General features: G+C 40.9%; 1 protein-coding gene across 1 annotated transcript; it reads right to left on the reverse strand.

The window, feature by feature from the left end:
- Positions 1–1,519: 1,519 nt before the first annotated feature.
- Positions 1,520–10,756, reverse strand: tsku (tsukushi small leucine rich proteoglycan homolog (Xenopus laevis)). The gene is made up of 3 exons (XM_071516639.1): positions 10,533–10,756; positions 4,172–4,483; positions 1,520–3,808 (listed from the first exon to the last, which is right to left on the reverse strand). Exons 2-3 carry the CDS (start codon positions 4,475–4,477, stop codon positions 3,068–3,070), a joined length of 1,047 nt encoding a protein of 348 aa, XP_071372740.1. The 5' UTR covers positions 4,478–4,483; positions 10,533–10,756; the 3' UTR covers positions 1,520–3,067.
- Positions 10,757–13,606: the final 2,850 nt, after the last annotated feature.

A 13,606-nucleotide genomic window follows, 5' to 3' on the forward strand; every position in this document is an offset into this window, starting at 1 on the left:
GAGTTGTCTGAAACTAGACATAAGACATGTTGAAATGATGAAATGAAGAAGTGTATTAAAATGTAAGTAAACATGTGACCTGACCACTGATCTTCAGTTAGTTTGCCTTTCTGATTAAGATCTTGTTCTGATCTCCACTGATATCTCAGTCGCGTCTCACATTCCTAAATTTATGATTGTACTTCAGAAGAGGAAAAGAGTACAACTACCAAAACACACAGAGGACTTTAAGAGACTATATGGGGCTTAGAGAGGTGGAGGGAAAGTCCCCCCGCATTCGGTTTGTAACTTGATTTGTTGTGCCGTTGCATTCCACGGATGACTTTGCGATTTCACAGAGTTTGCAGTGAGCGTGGATCCCAGCGTAGAGTGAGCGGAGCTGGGGCCGTTTCCTGATGGATGGCTGGTTCCCTGGGTCTCAACATGCCATGTGCTTCAGGAGATGGACAAATAGCACAGACATCTGGAAGTGTTTTCGGCAACGGGGTCATCCACTGAGGACTTTCACCCGCTCATTTGAGGAGCGTTCACACATACACAGGCACACACACACACAGAAAGGAAATATATACACCGGTGTGCTCAAACATACACAACCATAGGCACACACTCACTTTTGGCTTGTTCAAAGCCCTCCCAAAGCCCCAAGTTGAATTTGAGCACTAATGAAAACTCTAGTATTGCTGATCCTCTCTCCTCTAGCTGTCCCGACACAAAGCCCATTTTCTCCATGAGTATTGTAACGCATACAACCCTGATGCAATCTGTGAAAACCCCTTTGTTTAGTCAGCCCTTTTTCTGCCTGTTTTTGGCATATGGGTGTCTTAGAATTTCAAAGGAGCTGTGGTTGGCAGTGTCACAGAAGGCAAGAGGGCATAATGTGAATGCCTCTCTGTGTCTCACGGGACAAACTCACAATGAAACACTCACTGCCAGGCGCACAGAGGAGATCTGTAAGCCGCCATTACTGAGACTCGGCTCTCTCTCTCTTTCTCCTTTTTCGACTTGTCTCCGTCTCAGTCGCCCCCTTTTCTTTAGGGAGGCAGGCCAGCGGAGTGCGGTAACCCTCGCCAAGTCCTGGTGTGTCTGACCACTTGTGTTTTAAAGGACCACTCAAGACCACAAGTGTGTGCGAGTGTGTATCTGTAGGAACTGTCAAGTAAATAAAGCAAGAAGCTTCTACGCTATGTGTTACTGCATTGTAAAAGTAAATAAACTGCTGAGAGGGTAAACCACTAAGATCTAAGCTTTCCTCTTGTATTGTAAAGAGACACACCCTGCTATGAGTCAGTACTGTGCATAGTAACAGATCACAAGCTGCGCTGAAAATCCAGGATTTCTGTGAAATTGTGAAATACAGCAGAGACACTGACAAAATCGGCCCTCACATGTTTTAGTTTCAAACTGGAACTTTGCATATCCTCCTCCACTGACTCACCTAATGATTGTTGCCAAGACGTTTTAATGTGAGGTGATGTGTCATAGCCTACGTGAGAAACACAACATTCAAACCACAAGCGTGAGCATAGTCAATTTATTACATATGATTCATATATAAAGTTATGTACAGTATAGTTACATAAATATAAACCTCTATACCAGGGTTGGTGACATTTGACTTTCAATTCAACCAGTTCAAAAGGTGAATTTCCTTTGAAATCCCACAACTGATACAGTCTTTTCTTTAAAAGCTTCTTACCTGGAATGAAATAACTATAACATTATGAATGGAAGTTTCACTTTGCATTTTGAACTCATTTGAGTTGAAAGTGAATTGGCCCCAACCCTCTTCTACAGATTTTTGACATTCAAAAACTCATCTGCAGTCTTGAGGCTGATCGTCTTCTTAGGTCCATAGTAATGCCACAGGAATGCCAAGGCAGGTTTACATACACATTACACACAGTGCAGCTGGGTGTTTCAACATGAACAGATGTTGGCAAATGTAACTTCATATTACTAAGGTTTGTGACACTTATGACACTTCATTGGTCCAATGTTGTGTTTTGAAACACTCTAACTGTCTTGCACAACTGGAGATTGATTTGATAACATAAAAAAACTCCTGGGCAACAATGTTTACTCCTATTGCGTAACATGGTTGAAACAAACCATACACCAATGAGATCCAAGTAAAGGCAGCATGAACCCAATTTGTAAGGTAGTGGCAGTGACAGTAAGGTGGACCACCCTGATTGTCACTATTTATATAGACTAATTATCCAAACACCATGGACAGCTTTTCGCTGGTATTGGTAAAGCCAAGTAATGAAATAGTATTTCTGTGGACGTTACAGATATAAAAATCATTTTTATCCTCAATTAGGTTTAGTACCGGAAGACATTTTTTGAGGTTTGACAACCAGACTGTACTAAATGAATCATGGTCCTTGGATTGTACATATTTCAATAAATTGTCAGGGAATGATGGACAATGATATCCTCACATGTGTATGCTTCTTGTAAATCAGTTCAACCCAGCACCACATTCAAAGTGAAAAGGAAAACCTTAGTGGTCAAAAGATAGCATAGGTACTCATCAGTGTGGTTATCATAAGCAATGCATAGTAGGTGTTGTATTACACTGCATGACATTTTGGCCATGTGTGAGTGGATTATTAAAAATCCCCCATGTAACTGTAATAAGTGCAAATTACAAACAGCTCTATCACTTACTATGGCCCCAATTAAAATGAAATTAATAACTTTTTGGATTCATGATTGGTCCATAAACATTTCAAAAGATATGTAAAGATGCAAAAGAAATGACCCTGTGTGGGTTATGGAGAATACAAGTACATGTAAAGTTTGCCAAGCCAAGCCAAAAATTTGAGATTGCCTTTCAAAATACTCTATTTAGTTGTGTTTCTGAAAGGTACAGCATCTATGACACTCTTGTCAAGTGTTCATGGAGGCTTTATTAAACCATTAAGACATACTTAATTCCAAAGTTGGACCAGGGAACATATAAGAGAAATAACTGAGTGACAGGAATAACCAAAGTGTTTTGCATATTAAAGTGCACAGAAGGCACAGTTCTGGCGTCAGAAGTGTGCAGAGTGATCCATCAGAACACGATGCCCTCCACGTTACAGTTCAGCACCTCGTTGTGTTGGACCTGCCCCAGCTGCCTGTGGAACTGTCCCTGTTTCTGGGTCCTCCAGCACTGGATGCTCTGTCCCAGTGTAATACTCTTAATACTGGGCAGGTGGCTCAGCATGTTACTTGGCAAGGACGTCACCCCGGAGCTGGACAAATTCAGCTCTTGCAGGGAGCCCAGTCCGCTGAAAACTGCGGGGCTCAGTGTCTTGAGCTTGGGGTTGTTGGACAGATCCAGAACCTGGAGGCTCTGCAGGCCCTTGAAGCTGTGAGGCTGGATTTCCCGAAGCTCGTGGAGGCCGCTGAGTGATAAGTGAACCAGGTCTTTTAGGTGAGCGAAGGCTCCCTCCTCGATGTGGGCGATGGGGTTATCATCTAAATTTAGGTACCTCAGCGGAACTCCTGCCAGCCGCGGGACGCTTGTCAGCCGGTTTGCTGTCAGACTTAAGCTCTGGATGTGTAATACTCCTTCATGCAAGCTCCTGGAGACAGACACAAGCTTGTTGTGAGACAGATCCACGCTGACGGATCCACCGTTGACTTTAGTGGCAAAGACGTCCATGTCAAACTCCTGGAAGTCGTTGTAACTGAGGTCGACGTCAGCCAGAGGGAGGCCGGAGAAGCAGCTGGGGGAGAGGCTGTCCAGGGAGTTGTGACTCAGATCCAGAGTCTCCAGGTAACGGAGCTTGGACAAGGCATTGGGGCTTATCTGGAAATCAGGAGGCATGGAGGAGATGGATGAGGGGTAAAAGAAGATATATTAAGAGGAAAAGAAAGGGAAGAAGCAGTAAAAGGAGTAGGAAAGGGAGGAATACAAGAAGAAGTAGGAGGAGATGAAGATTCAGTAAGAAGAGGAAAAAGAAGAAAAGAAGAGGGGGGACGAGGTCATCACAGCAGACTCTTAGCATCACATTCTAGTTTTGAATTTATTTTCAAGGGAGCTTCAAGTCTGTGACGATAACTATCTTTTCTCCCCATATTTCTTGGAGCAAACAAAGAAGATTTATCCGGGACATCCACTTTGATACTAAATTAAGTCAAGAGATCTATGCGAGTTCCTCCAAGTACTGACCTTGGTAATATGGTTGCTACTGAGGTCCAGGCTGACCAGGGTGGTGTAGCCCGGACCAGCGAGCATGGCGTCACTGAGCGGGCCCATGGTGTTGGAGGACAGGTCTAGGTGGGCAGTGTCCAGCGGGATGGGGATGGGCATGGCGGCGCCGGGGCCCAGCCCTCGGCAGTCCACCCTGGTCAGGCTGAAGCTGTCAAACAGGCCGAAGCTCTCCACCTCGCAGCGGCAGCCGGGGTGGCAGTTCTTCACAGCGCTGGACTGGACGGCCACCAGCAGCAACAGGCCAAGCCACACGAGGAGTGCCATTGTGCTCTGGGTGGGGACACAACAATTTTATTATTTATTTAACCTTCATTTACTCATGCTACTCACACTGAGGTCAAGAATTTCTTTATCAAGGGAGACCTCATTGAGAAAGCAGCATCAAGACAAATACAAACATAGCAGACGGATATACAACAAAGTATGAATAATTCAAAGAAAGAGCAAGGTACAGAAAAAAACTATGTATAAAATCAAAATTCAACTTGCAGTGTTCCCTGAAGAGGGAGCAGAATACATAAACGCAGATTTGCCTAATACAGTTCTGAGTGAATACTTTTCGAATATGTTTCCAAACTTTTTAGCTTTCATAGGGCGTATAACCAATACATGGGCCTTTTTGTGTTTCATAATGCTGTGCTGTTTGCTGTTTCTGATGGATGTATCGTGCAAAATAATTTACAAACAGACCAATAAGTGAATTATTACTGTCATAAAATGTACTACTACCCGTGTTGAATGAAAGTAGACAGCAGACTGATAAGATCCTCATAAAGATGATAGGACTGTGCGTGAGGGAGGTTAAACAAACTGGATCATAACCAAACGGTCACACGTTTGGCCCTTTGACAGCCAATGTGTCAAAGCCAATGACATGTCCTTGAGCAACACAATACTCCTGGCTGTCTCACAAGGACATGCAAAGACGCAAACATCCTAATTAGCCTGCACTGGGTGTAGCATGGCACCCCCCCCTCCCCCCCCAAAAAAATAATAATAATATTTTTTTTTTTTATAAAGTTTCAATTTCAACTATGGACTCATTCACCACATGACAGCCAATCATGTCCAGTAATGCTCAAATCATCTTCCAAGCCACAATCATTGTCTGTGAAAAAAGCACTATACCTCAATCACCTGATTAGCATTCCCCAACAAATCTCTAACCTTCATCAAAAACTCCTTAAGATCGCACCTTGTTTGTAATTTTAGAAATTGGAATGCCACCTTGAAGGTCTTTGTTTTTACTCTTCTGGAAACACTTCAAGCATTTTTCATGCGACTTGAGCAGCCCTAATTTCCCTCCTCCTTAGTTTCCCAGCGGGTGTGACCTAATTTCCTTGATCAAAGAGTTCATTTGCACTTTCTTAGTTTACACACTACAATGAGCATGCATGGTTGTAAGAAAGAAAACGGAGTGCATTGTACCTCAAGGCCCCTAAAATATCTCTTACCTCTTCAGAAATTGAGCACAATGAGATAAAGTATTGAGCCCTTTGGAGTCCTAAGCGCATTCAGACAAAAAACAAAAAAAGCACACAGCAACAACTTCCAATTGTGAAAAATATACTGTCCTAAGGTTTAGCTGCTGTAGACGCACTACATCTTAAATAACAGCAAAGGAAGCCTCAAAAAGGATAAAAGACAATGGGAATTCTTATATGAAGAAAACAAAGCCCACACATTCAAAATAAAAACATTTGGATAATCACACCACAGATCCATGTGCTCAATGTGTCAATAATTTAGAATAAGATTCGCTAAAGAAGTGAATACATAATCTAAGCTAAAATCTATACCAAAAACATCTCTACATCAAAACCATAGAAGAACATGGCATAAGCCTATCATACCTCTATTTAGTTGTCGCCAGATCCGTCTAAGCATCTGTAAATGACAGCTGAATAGAGCTCACCCAGTATCCATTGAAGGAGGTAAATGATCTAATCTTGAATTAGATCAGTTAAACATCATTGCAGCACACATAAATCGTACTCGTTATGTCCACAGAGTACACACACACGCACACACACACACACACTGACACATAAATACACAAGAAAGTTGGACAGAGGTTGGAGTTGTGTAACAAGCGGTCAGAGTCAAGCTGCTCTGTCATGACACAGCAGAAAGTAATATATTAACGATACAATCCAGAGTTTTCAAACATTAGCCTACACATGCATGTAAAACTCATGTCAGTAATCTATGTCAATCTGTGTATCAGAAATTGATAATCCCACCAGTCACTATGTAAAGTAGGCTAACTTAACCGTGTTCCAGCAGGAGACATCATACTGCTATTACGGATTGGGTCTTCACTTAGCACAGTGTACCAAAGGAGTGTGGTGGTAAACTTATTTTTCTTATAATGTTTAAGAACATTTCTCCTAAATGACAATGCAAGAAAAAGAGGGCATAACAGAGCATTTTGATCCAAAATTCACAGAAAATGATCTACAGACTTGAAGGAATGGGGCGGTATGTAGAAAAAAATATTTCCCATGAGAAAGTCATACCTTTCACAAATCAAACAAACTAGTGCATATTGGTATAGACTATTCTTGTAAAAAGAGGAAAAATAGCAGTGCACTCTTCTCTGCAAATTGTGATGTTTATTTGACCACAGACATTTTGACATAAAGCTTTCTTAAAGGCACGCAGTATAGATGCACTCAACTCTCAGATTACGGCTTTAAATTATTATCAGGTATATCTCATTGGAGCTAAGGTTATTTATGTTAGCTTATGTAACAGGATGAGGTTGCATAGTTGCATTGTACTTGTGGGTCAACATGCAGGCTGACTAAGATGGCTCAAAGTCTACTTAGAGAGAGCTGTTCATTTCTGTGCAGTGTTTCTTGTGCTTTGACCCTTGCACTGCTTACTACTGGTTGCTTGTAATATTGTCAGTCTAGGAATTCAGTTTATTCTACTGTTGCACTCATTCTCAATTGCTCTGAATACATTTAAATGTACATAAATGTAATGGACAATTCAAATTGGCAAAAGTAAATGAAGTCAGGTTGCTTGCTTCATAGTATTTTTTTTTTTTTTTTTAAATGCTTCATGAGTGTACTATGTTTTTCTACTGCTGCTGAATGTGGGGGATGGCTTTGTTGTAGTTTGATCTCTTATATCAAGCAATAGTTTACTATCTGAAGATATCTCATTTCCCCCAATAAGTGTGTGTGTGTAGGCGTTCAGATTGTGTGTGCGTGTGTGTTTTGACTAAAGGCCCAAGTCCCCCCAACTGCAGTTTTTGACCAAACAAGAACGGGCTTGTCTTTGAGACTGTCAAATTAAGCTGAGTAAACAAATCTTTCACCTACTGAACAAAACATGTTGCTACTGTGCTCTTTAGAAAATAACTAGTTCTCCACTGAATGCCACACCCACAACAAAGACATGGATAAAGTCTTCGTCCTTCATAAAATGTAAAAAAGGCAACATTTAAACTCTCACAAAATAAAAATGAAACTACAAAATGTTTTAAATGTGTGGTATGTTTTAAAGGGAAACTTGTCCTAAGTTGACCCACTGAATCCACTATATTTTTACTGTTAAACTTCAGGTAATGTCTTTATTCTCCAAACCACATGTATAGTAGCCTGGTATCCAGCCCCTATGAATCGCAGTTTTCAGCACTCTTCGAATTTGGATACCAGGCTACATGTATAGTGTTTTGGAAATAAACTCAAATATTGGCTTCTGCTTTGACAGCAAAGGCTAAACTCTCATTTTCCATTTAAGCATTACCTCATTAGCTGTTATAAAAATAATTACTGCAACACTAAGGAAGGTCCTTGGGCATTATCCTCCCATTCCACAGTTACAAGGCTGTCTCACCTCACACAAACCACAAGCCTCAAAGCGATCTGCCTTGTTAAGAAACCACTGAGAAGCCATATGCTGACTAAACGTGGGAAACCGACGGTAAAGCCAAGTGGTCATTAGGTTTATATATCTACCGCACTGGTGGCCAAGTCAGCACCCCATCTCCTCTCCTTGGTTTTGTAGCTACATCCCTCCATCCCTCCTTCCCTGCCTGCATCCATCGCTCCATCTGTTGCTTTACTGGGGATTGTGAACTTTCTACACCAGGTGTTCCTCTCAACCTTTCACCAATAAATCTCAGTTAACGGCGAACTGTTGTTAGCGCTGGCTTCAAATCAGACACATTCTAACTACTGTAATTACCCAAAGCCAACGGCAGTTAGAGCTGCGAACCCCGTAGTGGACAATTGGCAGCGGCCTGTGAAATCACGCCCAATACCATCTCACTTTCAGGAGTCTTTTGACACCTTTATCCTGGGAATGCAGCACACACACTTCAACAACCTTTGCCGTCCTCTAGGGCCCAACCATTACTGATTTTTGGGGCCAATAGCAATAACTGGGGTGGAAAATTACCAACATGTAGCCTAATGTATCTGCCAATAATGATTAGTTTAATGGCATCATTTTTACTCAGTTATAACCTCTCACCTCATGATTACTGTAGACTTGACCCTTTAAAAGGAAGAAAATGTTCTAAACAACATAATCTTAAAAATAACCTTTAGTCTTTTCTAGGCAAAATCACTTTTTGTGCAAATCCTATTAGTGTGTTATCAGTGGAAAATGACAATTGTATCTGTCAAAAGCCAATATCAGCTGATAAGTGCAGTGATATCTATTGGTCAGGTCCTACACCTGATACAACACATTCCTACATTCATGTTAATCAATTCAACAGCCCATAAACAACTGCAACTGTTTCAAGTCAAATAAGAAGGTTCCTCTTAATTTAGCTGCATGAAAAGGAGGAACTTGAAGCACATTTGAAAGCAAACTGTAGAAGGTAGATTGGGTGAATGTAGTGAGCACTATCTACACATCTGTTTAGTGCTCATATTGAAGCTTTTGGGCATAATCTTCACATCTATGTAGCATCTACACTGACCCTGATGTGACCTTCATAATTAAATCCACTCATTATCCACTACGGCTCTGAGGTCTTCTTCACCATGTCATTGAAACTACACTGTCCCAATTTAATCTGCAAGTTGAAGGCTGAAAACAATTTAATTAGAAGAGGGAAGCCACACTAATCCTTTTAAGCCAAATTAATGCATGACACTGAGGGGAGGCAGGGAGTTCAAATTAAATTGATGGTACTTAAGTGTTTAAAACAATTAGGCACCAATGAGACACTCATAGTTACAGTAAGCAAATAAACCTACAATCAAGGAGGAGACGATTTGACAAGATAGAGCTCACTGAATTCATCAAACTAGTGAAGATGAGAGAAAATACTGATGAAGGACTCGCTGGAGGAGTGGCAATTCAATGGCCATGAATATAATTGATAATCATGTTATGGCTACTTCAGTTTTAACTACATAAATCTAGGCTGTCTAGCTTAGTAGATAACTACAGTAGACATGGCAAAAGGTGTATTCATTGAAATTCAGTTATGCTCAAATTGATATCAATATAAATATATGGAGGAGGAAAGGAAAGGGTCCTTTGCTTGGTTACAAAAATAACATTCAACCAATCAGAGGTTGTTTTGGGTCATTATGGTTCCATTATAGAACCCATACTCTAACCAAAGAACCCGTGCAGACCCCTTCTTTCTCTGTGTGTGTGTATCCTTATGTGCCCAGGTTGTGCTCCCTGTGCACTTTTCCCCACCTATCCCCTAATGTTGGACCCACTCTGACAAGGCCTCCCTGCCCTTCTTTGTGCATTACTACAAAGTGAGCCACAGGACCCCTGCCATGCCCTGGGAAGTTAGAGGAGGGCAAACACACATCGGGTACCTCTGCAGATCAAATTTCTTGCAGCCGTGGCAATCGGTGCAGAGCAGTCTCTTCCACTCCAACCTTTTTGGTGGGGAAATATAAGAAAAACTGTTGTCGTTTAAACTCTTTGAACCTCTAACGTTATCTTGCATGTGTCAATCCCCCGCCCCTTTCTGCTGTCAATCACAACTCCACATGTCACTTCTGCGCGCATCATTCACAAGAGTTTTGTACACGTTTAACACTCTCTAGAAGTTGTATTTCTCAAATTAACTCGTGGTAAACACACACACAAGAGCCCGGGCATTTACTCGGGGCGTCAAAAAAAAAAAAACAACCACGGCGGTTTCTCCAAAACCGAAGCAAAGTGAAATCTGATCTGACCAGAGGTCTGCTGGGCTTCTGCGCTGCGGTGTCCGATACTAACTAGTGGTTTTGGTCGAAGATTTCACAGGCTGTTAAACAGAAAAGGAGTAACTAAAGGTTAGCCTACTTGTGTTTTCTCAGTTTCCTCGTATGTCCCGACTTACCTCGACCACCAAGTAAGACCCTACAGCCGGACAGTCCGCTTTTTAGACGATTTCACTTCACCGCTCCCATTTTTCTTGGCCCCCGCAGCACTTCACTGTGTCAGTAGTTTGCTGTCTGTGTTTCACTACATTAGGTCTCCAAGTCCGTCGCCGTGTCTGCTACTCAACAGTAAGCTGTCAAGAGGAGTAAAGACTGGGATACACTCCTCTGTTCCCATCCCATAAAGTCCTGTTGGCTTGGTTTACCAGTGTCAAGGTGCCGCAATACAAAGGAAGAGGACTTCCGGTCCAAATCCTCCAAAATAAAACGTTTTTTGAAGAATATTATGTTTCACATTTTTTTCAGTTTTTATATTTTGTTACAGTTTCGCTCCACGTTTAATCTAGGTTCTACAAACTATATTGATACGTTTTTATTGTTCTGTACAACAGTGGTTATTAATAAGTTACCATGATGCTATTGCCATGGTCAGGAGTGAGACAGTTCACTATCAAACATTTAATCATTTAATAGAAAGTGTGTCTGTTGTTTATCAAGTAGTACCCAATGATAAAAGGAAGCAAAATTTGTAACCCTTAACTACAAATCTTCACACCTTAGCGGCAAATTTTCACCAAATTCCTACAATCCTCTCTTCTTAGGCCCACTCATGTCAACATCAAGCCTAATTAAAACCTTTATTTTATGTTATATATATTTATTTACACTTATTTGCTTTACTTTTATTTACTGTGGCCTATACCACAGGAAATATATACTATCTTGGAATGTACAGAATCTGGACTTGTGTTCTCCTCCCTGTGACAAATGTACACTTTTATTTTGAAGGCCCAATCATCTAACTTCCGGTCCTGGTCTACTGTCTCTGGCAGTATTGACGCTGCTTCTTGGACAAGCTCGATGCGCACTCTAGTGGAGACGCCGCAAACAAACCCACATGAAATGAAACGTTAAAATATAGTATTATGCAACAATAGGCGGCGGTTTGGTTCCATATTTTGGCTCTGGGTTCACATTTTGAGGAAACTGGAAAAAAAAATGTAAGCGGAAACCTTGTCTTTTCCTGTTGTACTTTAGCCACCATATCTTATTGAAGAATGGTGTAGTAAACTTTTTCAAGGGTAGCCTACCATACAAATATAACAGCAAATCTATACTTCCCTGCAGGAATATTATAGGACTATAAAGTATGAGATATAAAATATATAGAAACATTAAGCAAGATAAGGTCACTATAAACCCACTATACTAGAATCACGAGTATCAAGTCCCTATAGAATATAGTAATATTATAGTTATTTGGGGTGGATCGTAACTGCTATGCCATCCAAGTGAAAACTAATTAAACAACAAATCCTCTGATTATGGTGCGGATTCACTAATAATTACCGCCGTGAGAACCCTTTTCACTGTTATGACACTGATGACAAACATTTCGTTTGAAATTCCACACTATTAGAGGGATAACAATATTAGAGGAATATTCTTGTGATGCCATCGGAGATAAACATTAAATAGCATAACGTGCTATAGCATAACTATTGAGTGCCACATACCTAAATCCCTCCATAAGTTTCTACAGGTATATATTGTAGTGATTTTTGGGGAGCCAAACAAAACATGCACATAATATTGTAGGCTTTAGCAAATATATGTAGGCATTACGCCTATGGATGAGATAATTCCCAAGAAGGAGGCTTGGAAACAGAAAGGTCAAGTGTGATGAATTATGATTAACATCTGTTGCTGCTCACACAATACTGGGGGGCTCCGCTCTCCATCTGGACCCTCTGCTCAACTGACGCGGCCTTTGTTTTCCTCAGGAGAGCATGACAGCATCCCAGCACACCCATACAGTACACGCACGCACACACACACACACACGCAAGCACGCACGCGCGCACACACACACACACAAACTCTCACACCCTGTACAGACTGTAGGCTCATCTAAATCTGTCACCACTATAAAGCTCATTTATTCAATCAACCCATTTAAAACAATGAATAAGTCCAGAGGAATCTTGGACCTCCTGGATGTTTTAAGGTCTGGGACTCTTCAAGGCTGTGAAGATAAGATAGGAGCCCAGACAGGCAGCCTGCTATGTAGAGTATCAGCTTGTAAAAAAAAAAAAAACATTCCTTAAAACCTGAAGAAAGAAAAACGTGTGTTGTTGTAATGGCCTAAAGCCAAATGTGACACTTCCAGTCAGACTAATTAAAGAGGCATTTCACCACAAACTAAAACTGATATTTTAAACATTACTGTATCTCACACATGCCAGCATTCATAACAATCTTGCCCAGTTTCTCTTTATGCAAAGTTTTCAACCAAGTTATGTGATCTGCAGGACACCACTGAACCATTGTCATACTGAAAAAGGCTCAATTAAATTATATAGATGAAAAACATCAGAACAGTTGTGAAGTTGTTTTATAAACTTAGATGGTGAGTAAAAGAGACAAAAGAGAGCTTTCACTGAGACCATGCAGTTTTGCAATTCTGTTTATTTCCATAAGAAATCTTCTTATGATGGTTGATATGATGATGATGGTTTGCATCAGTTGACAGATGGTTAGATGAGATGGTGTAGTAAACAGGACACTTCCTATCTTTTCATTGAATTTGTGCCCTTTTGTTGCATATTTGAGACTTTTATGGCAACATTGTTTTGTAAAATGTGATTTATGATTCAGTTTGACATGATTTGATTTGAATGTTGTGTTATCTTTATTGAATTTTGTTGGAAAGTACACAGCTATTTGATTGAGGTGTTTTTATTGATAAAACCAACGATGTAGGCCTGATTGTGCTTGAAGATATTTCGCTAATTTGTCTAAACATACAGTTGGGGTCAAAGACACTCCTATAGCCTACTTTCCTTTTATTCTAGTGAGGAACACAATATATCAACACTGATGATGGCTTAGTGCTGAAACGCGTCCGTCGTTTGTGTTCTATAGCTGCTCATTGAATTAAAAAGACAAAAGGACATTATGAGTGCTGGCTTTTCCTTCTTCATCTAGGAACACAATATGTGCCAATGTGAGGCATTTTCCGCCAGATGGCGCC

This window comes from Centroberyx affinis, unplaced genomic scaffold (genome assembly GCF_046629955.1).
Source record: "Centroberyx affinis isolate AG114_WGS23_722 - 3 ecotype Tasmania unplaced genomic scaffold, CSIRO-AGI_Caff_v1 ptg000419l_1, whole genome shotgun sequence".
Taxonomy (NCBI): Eukaryota; Metazoa; Chordata; class Actinopteri; order Beryciformes; family Berycidae; genus Centroberyx; species Centroberyx affinis.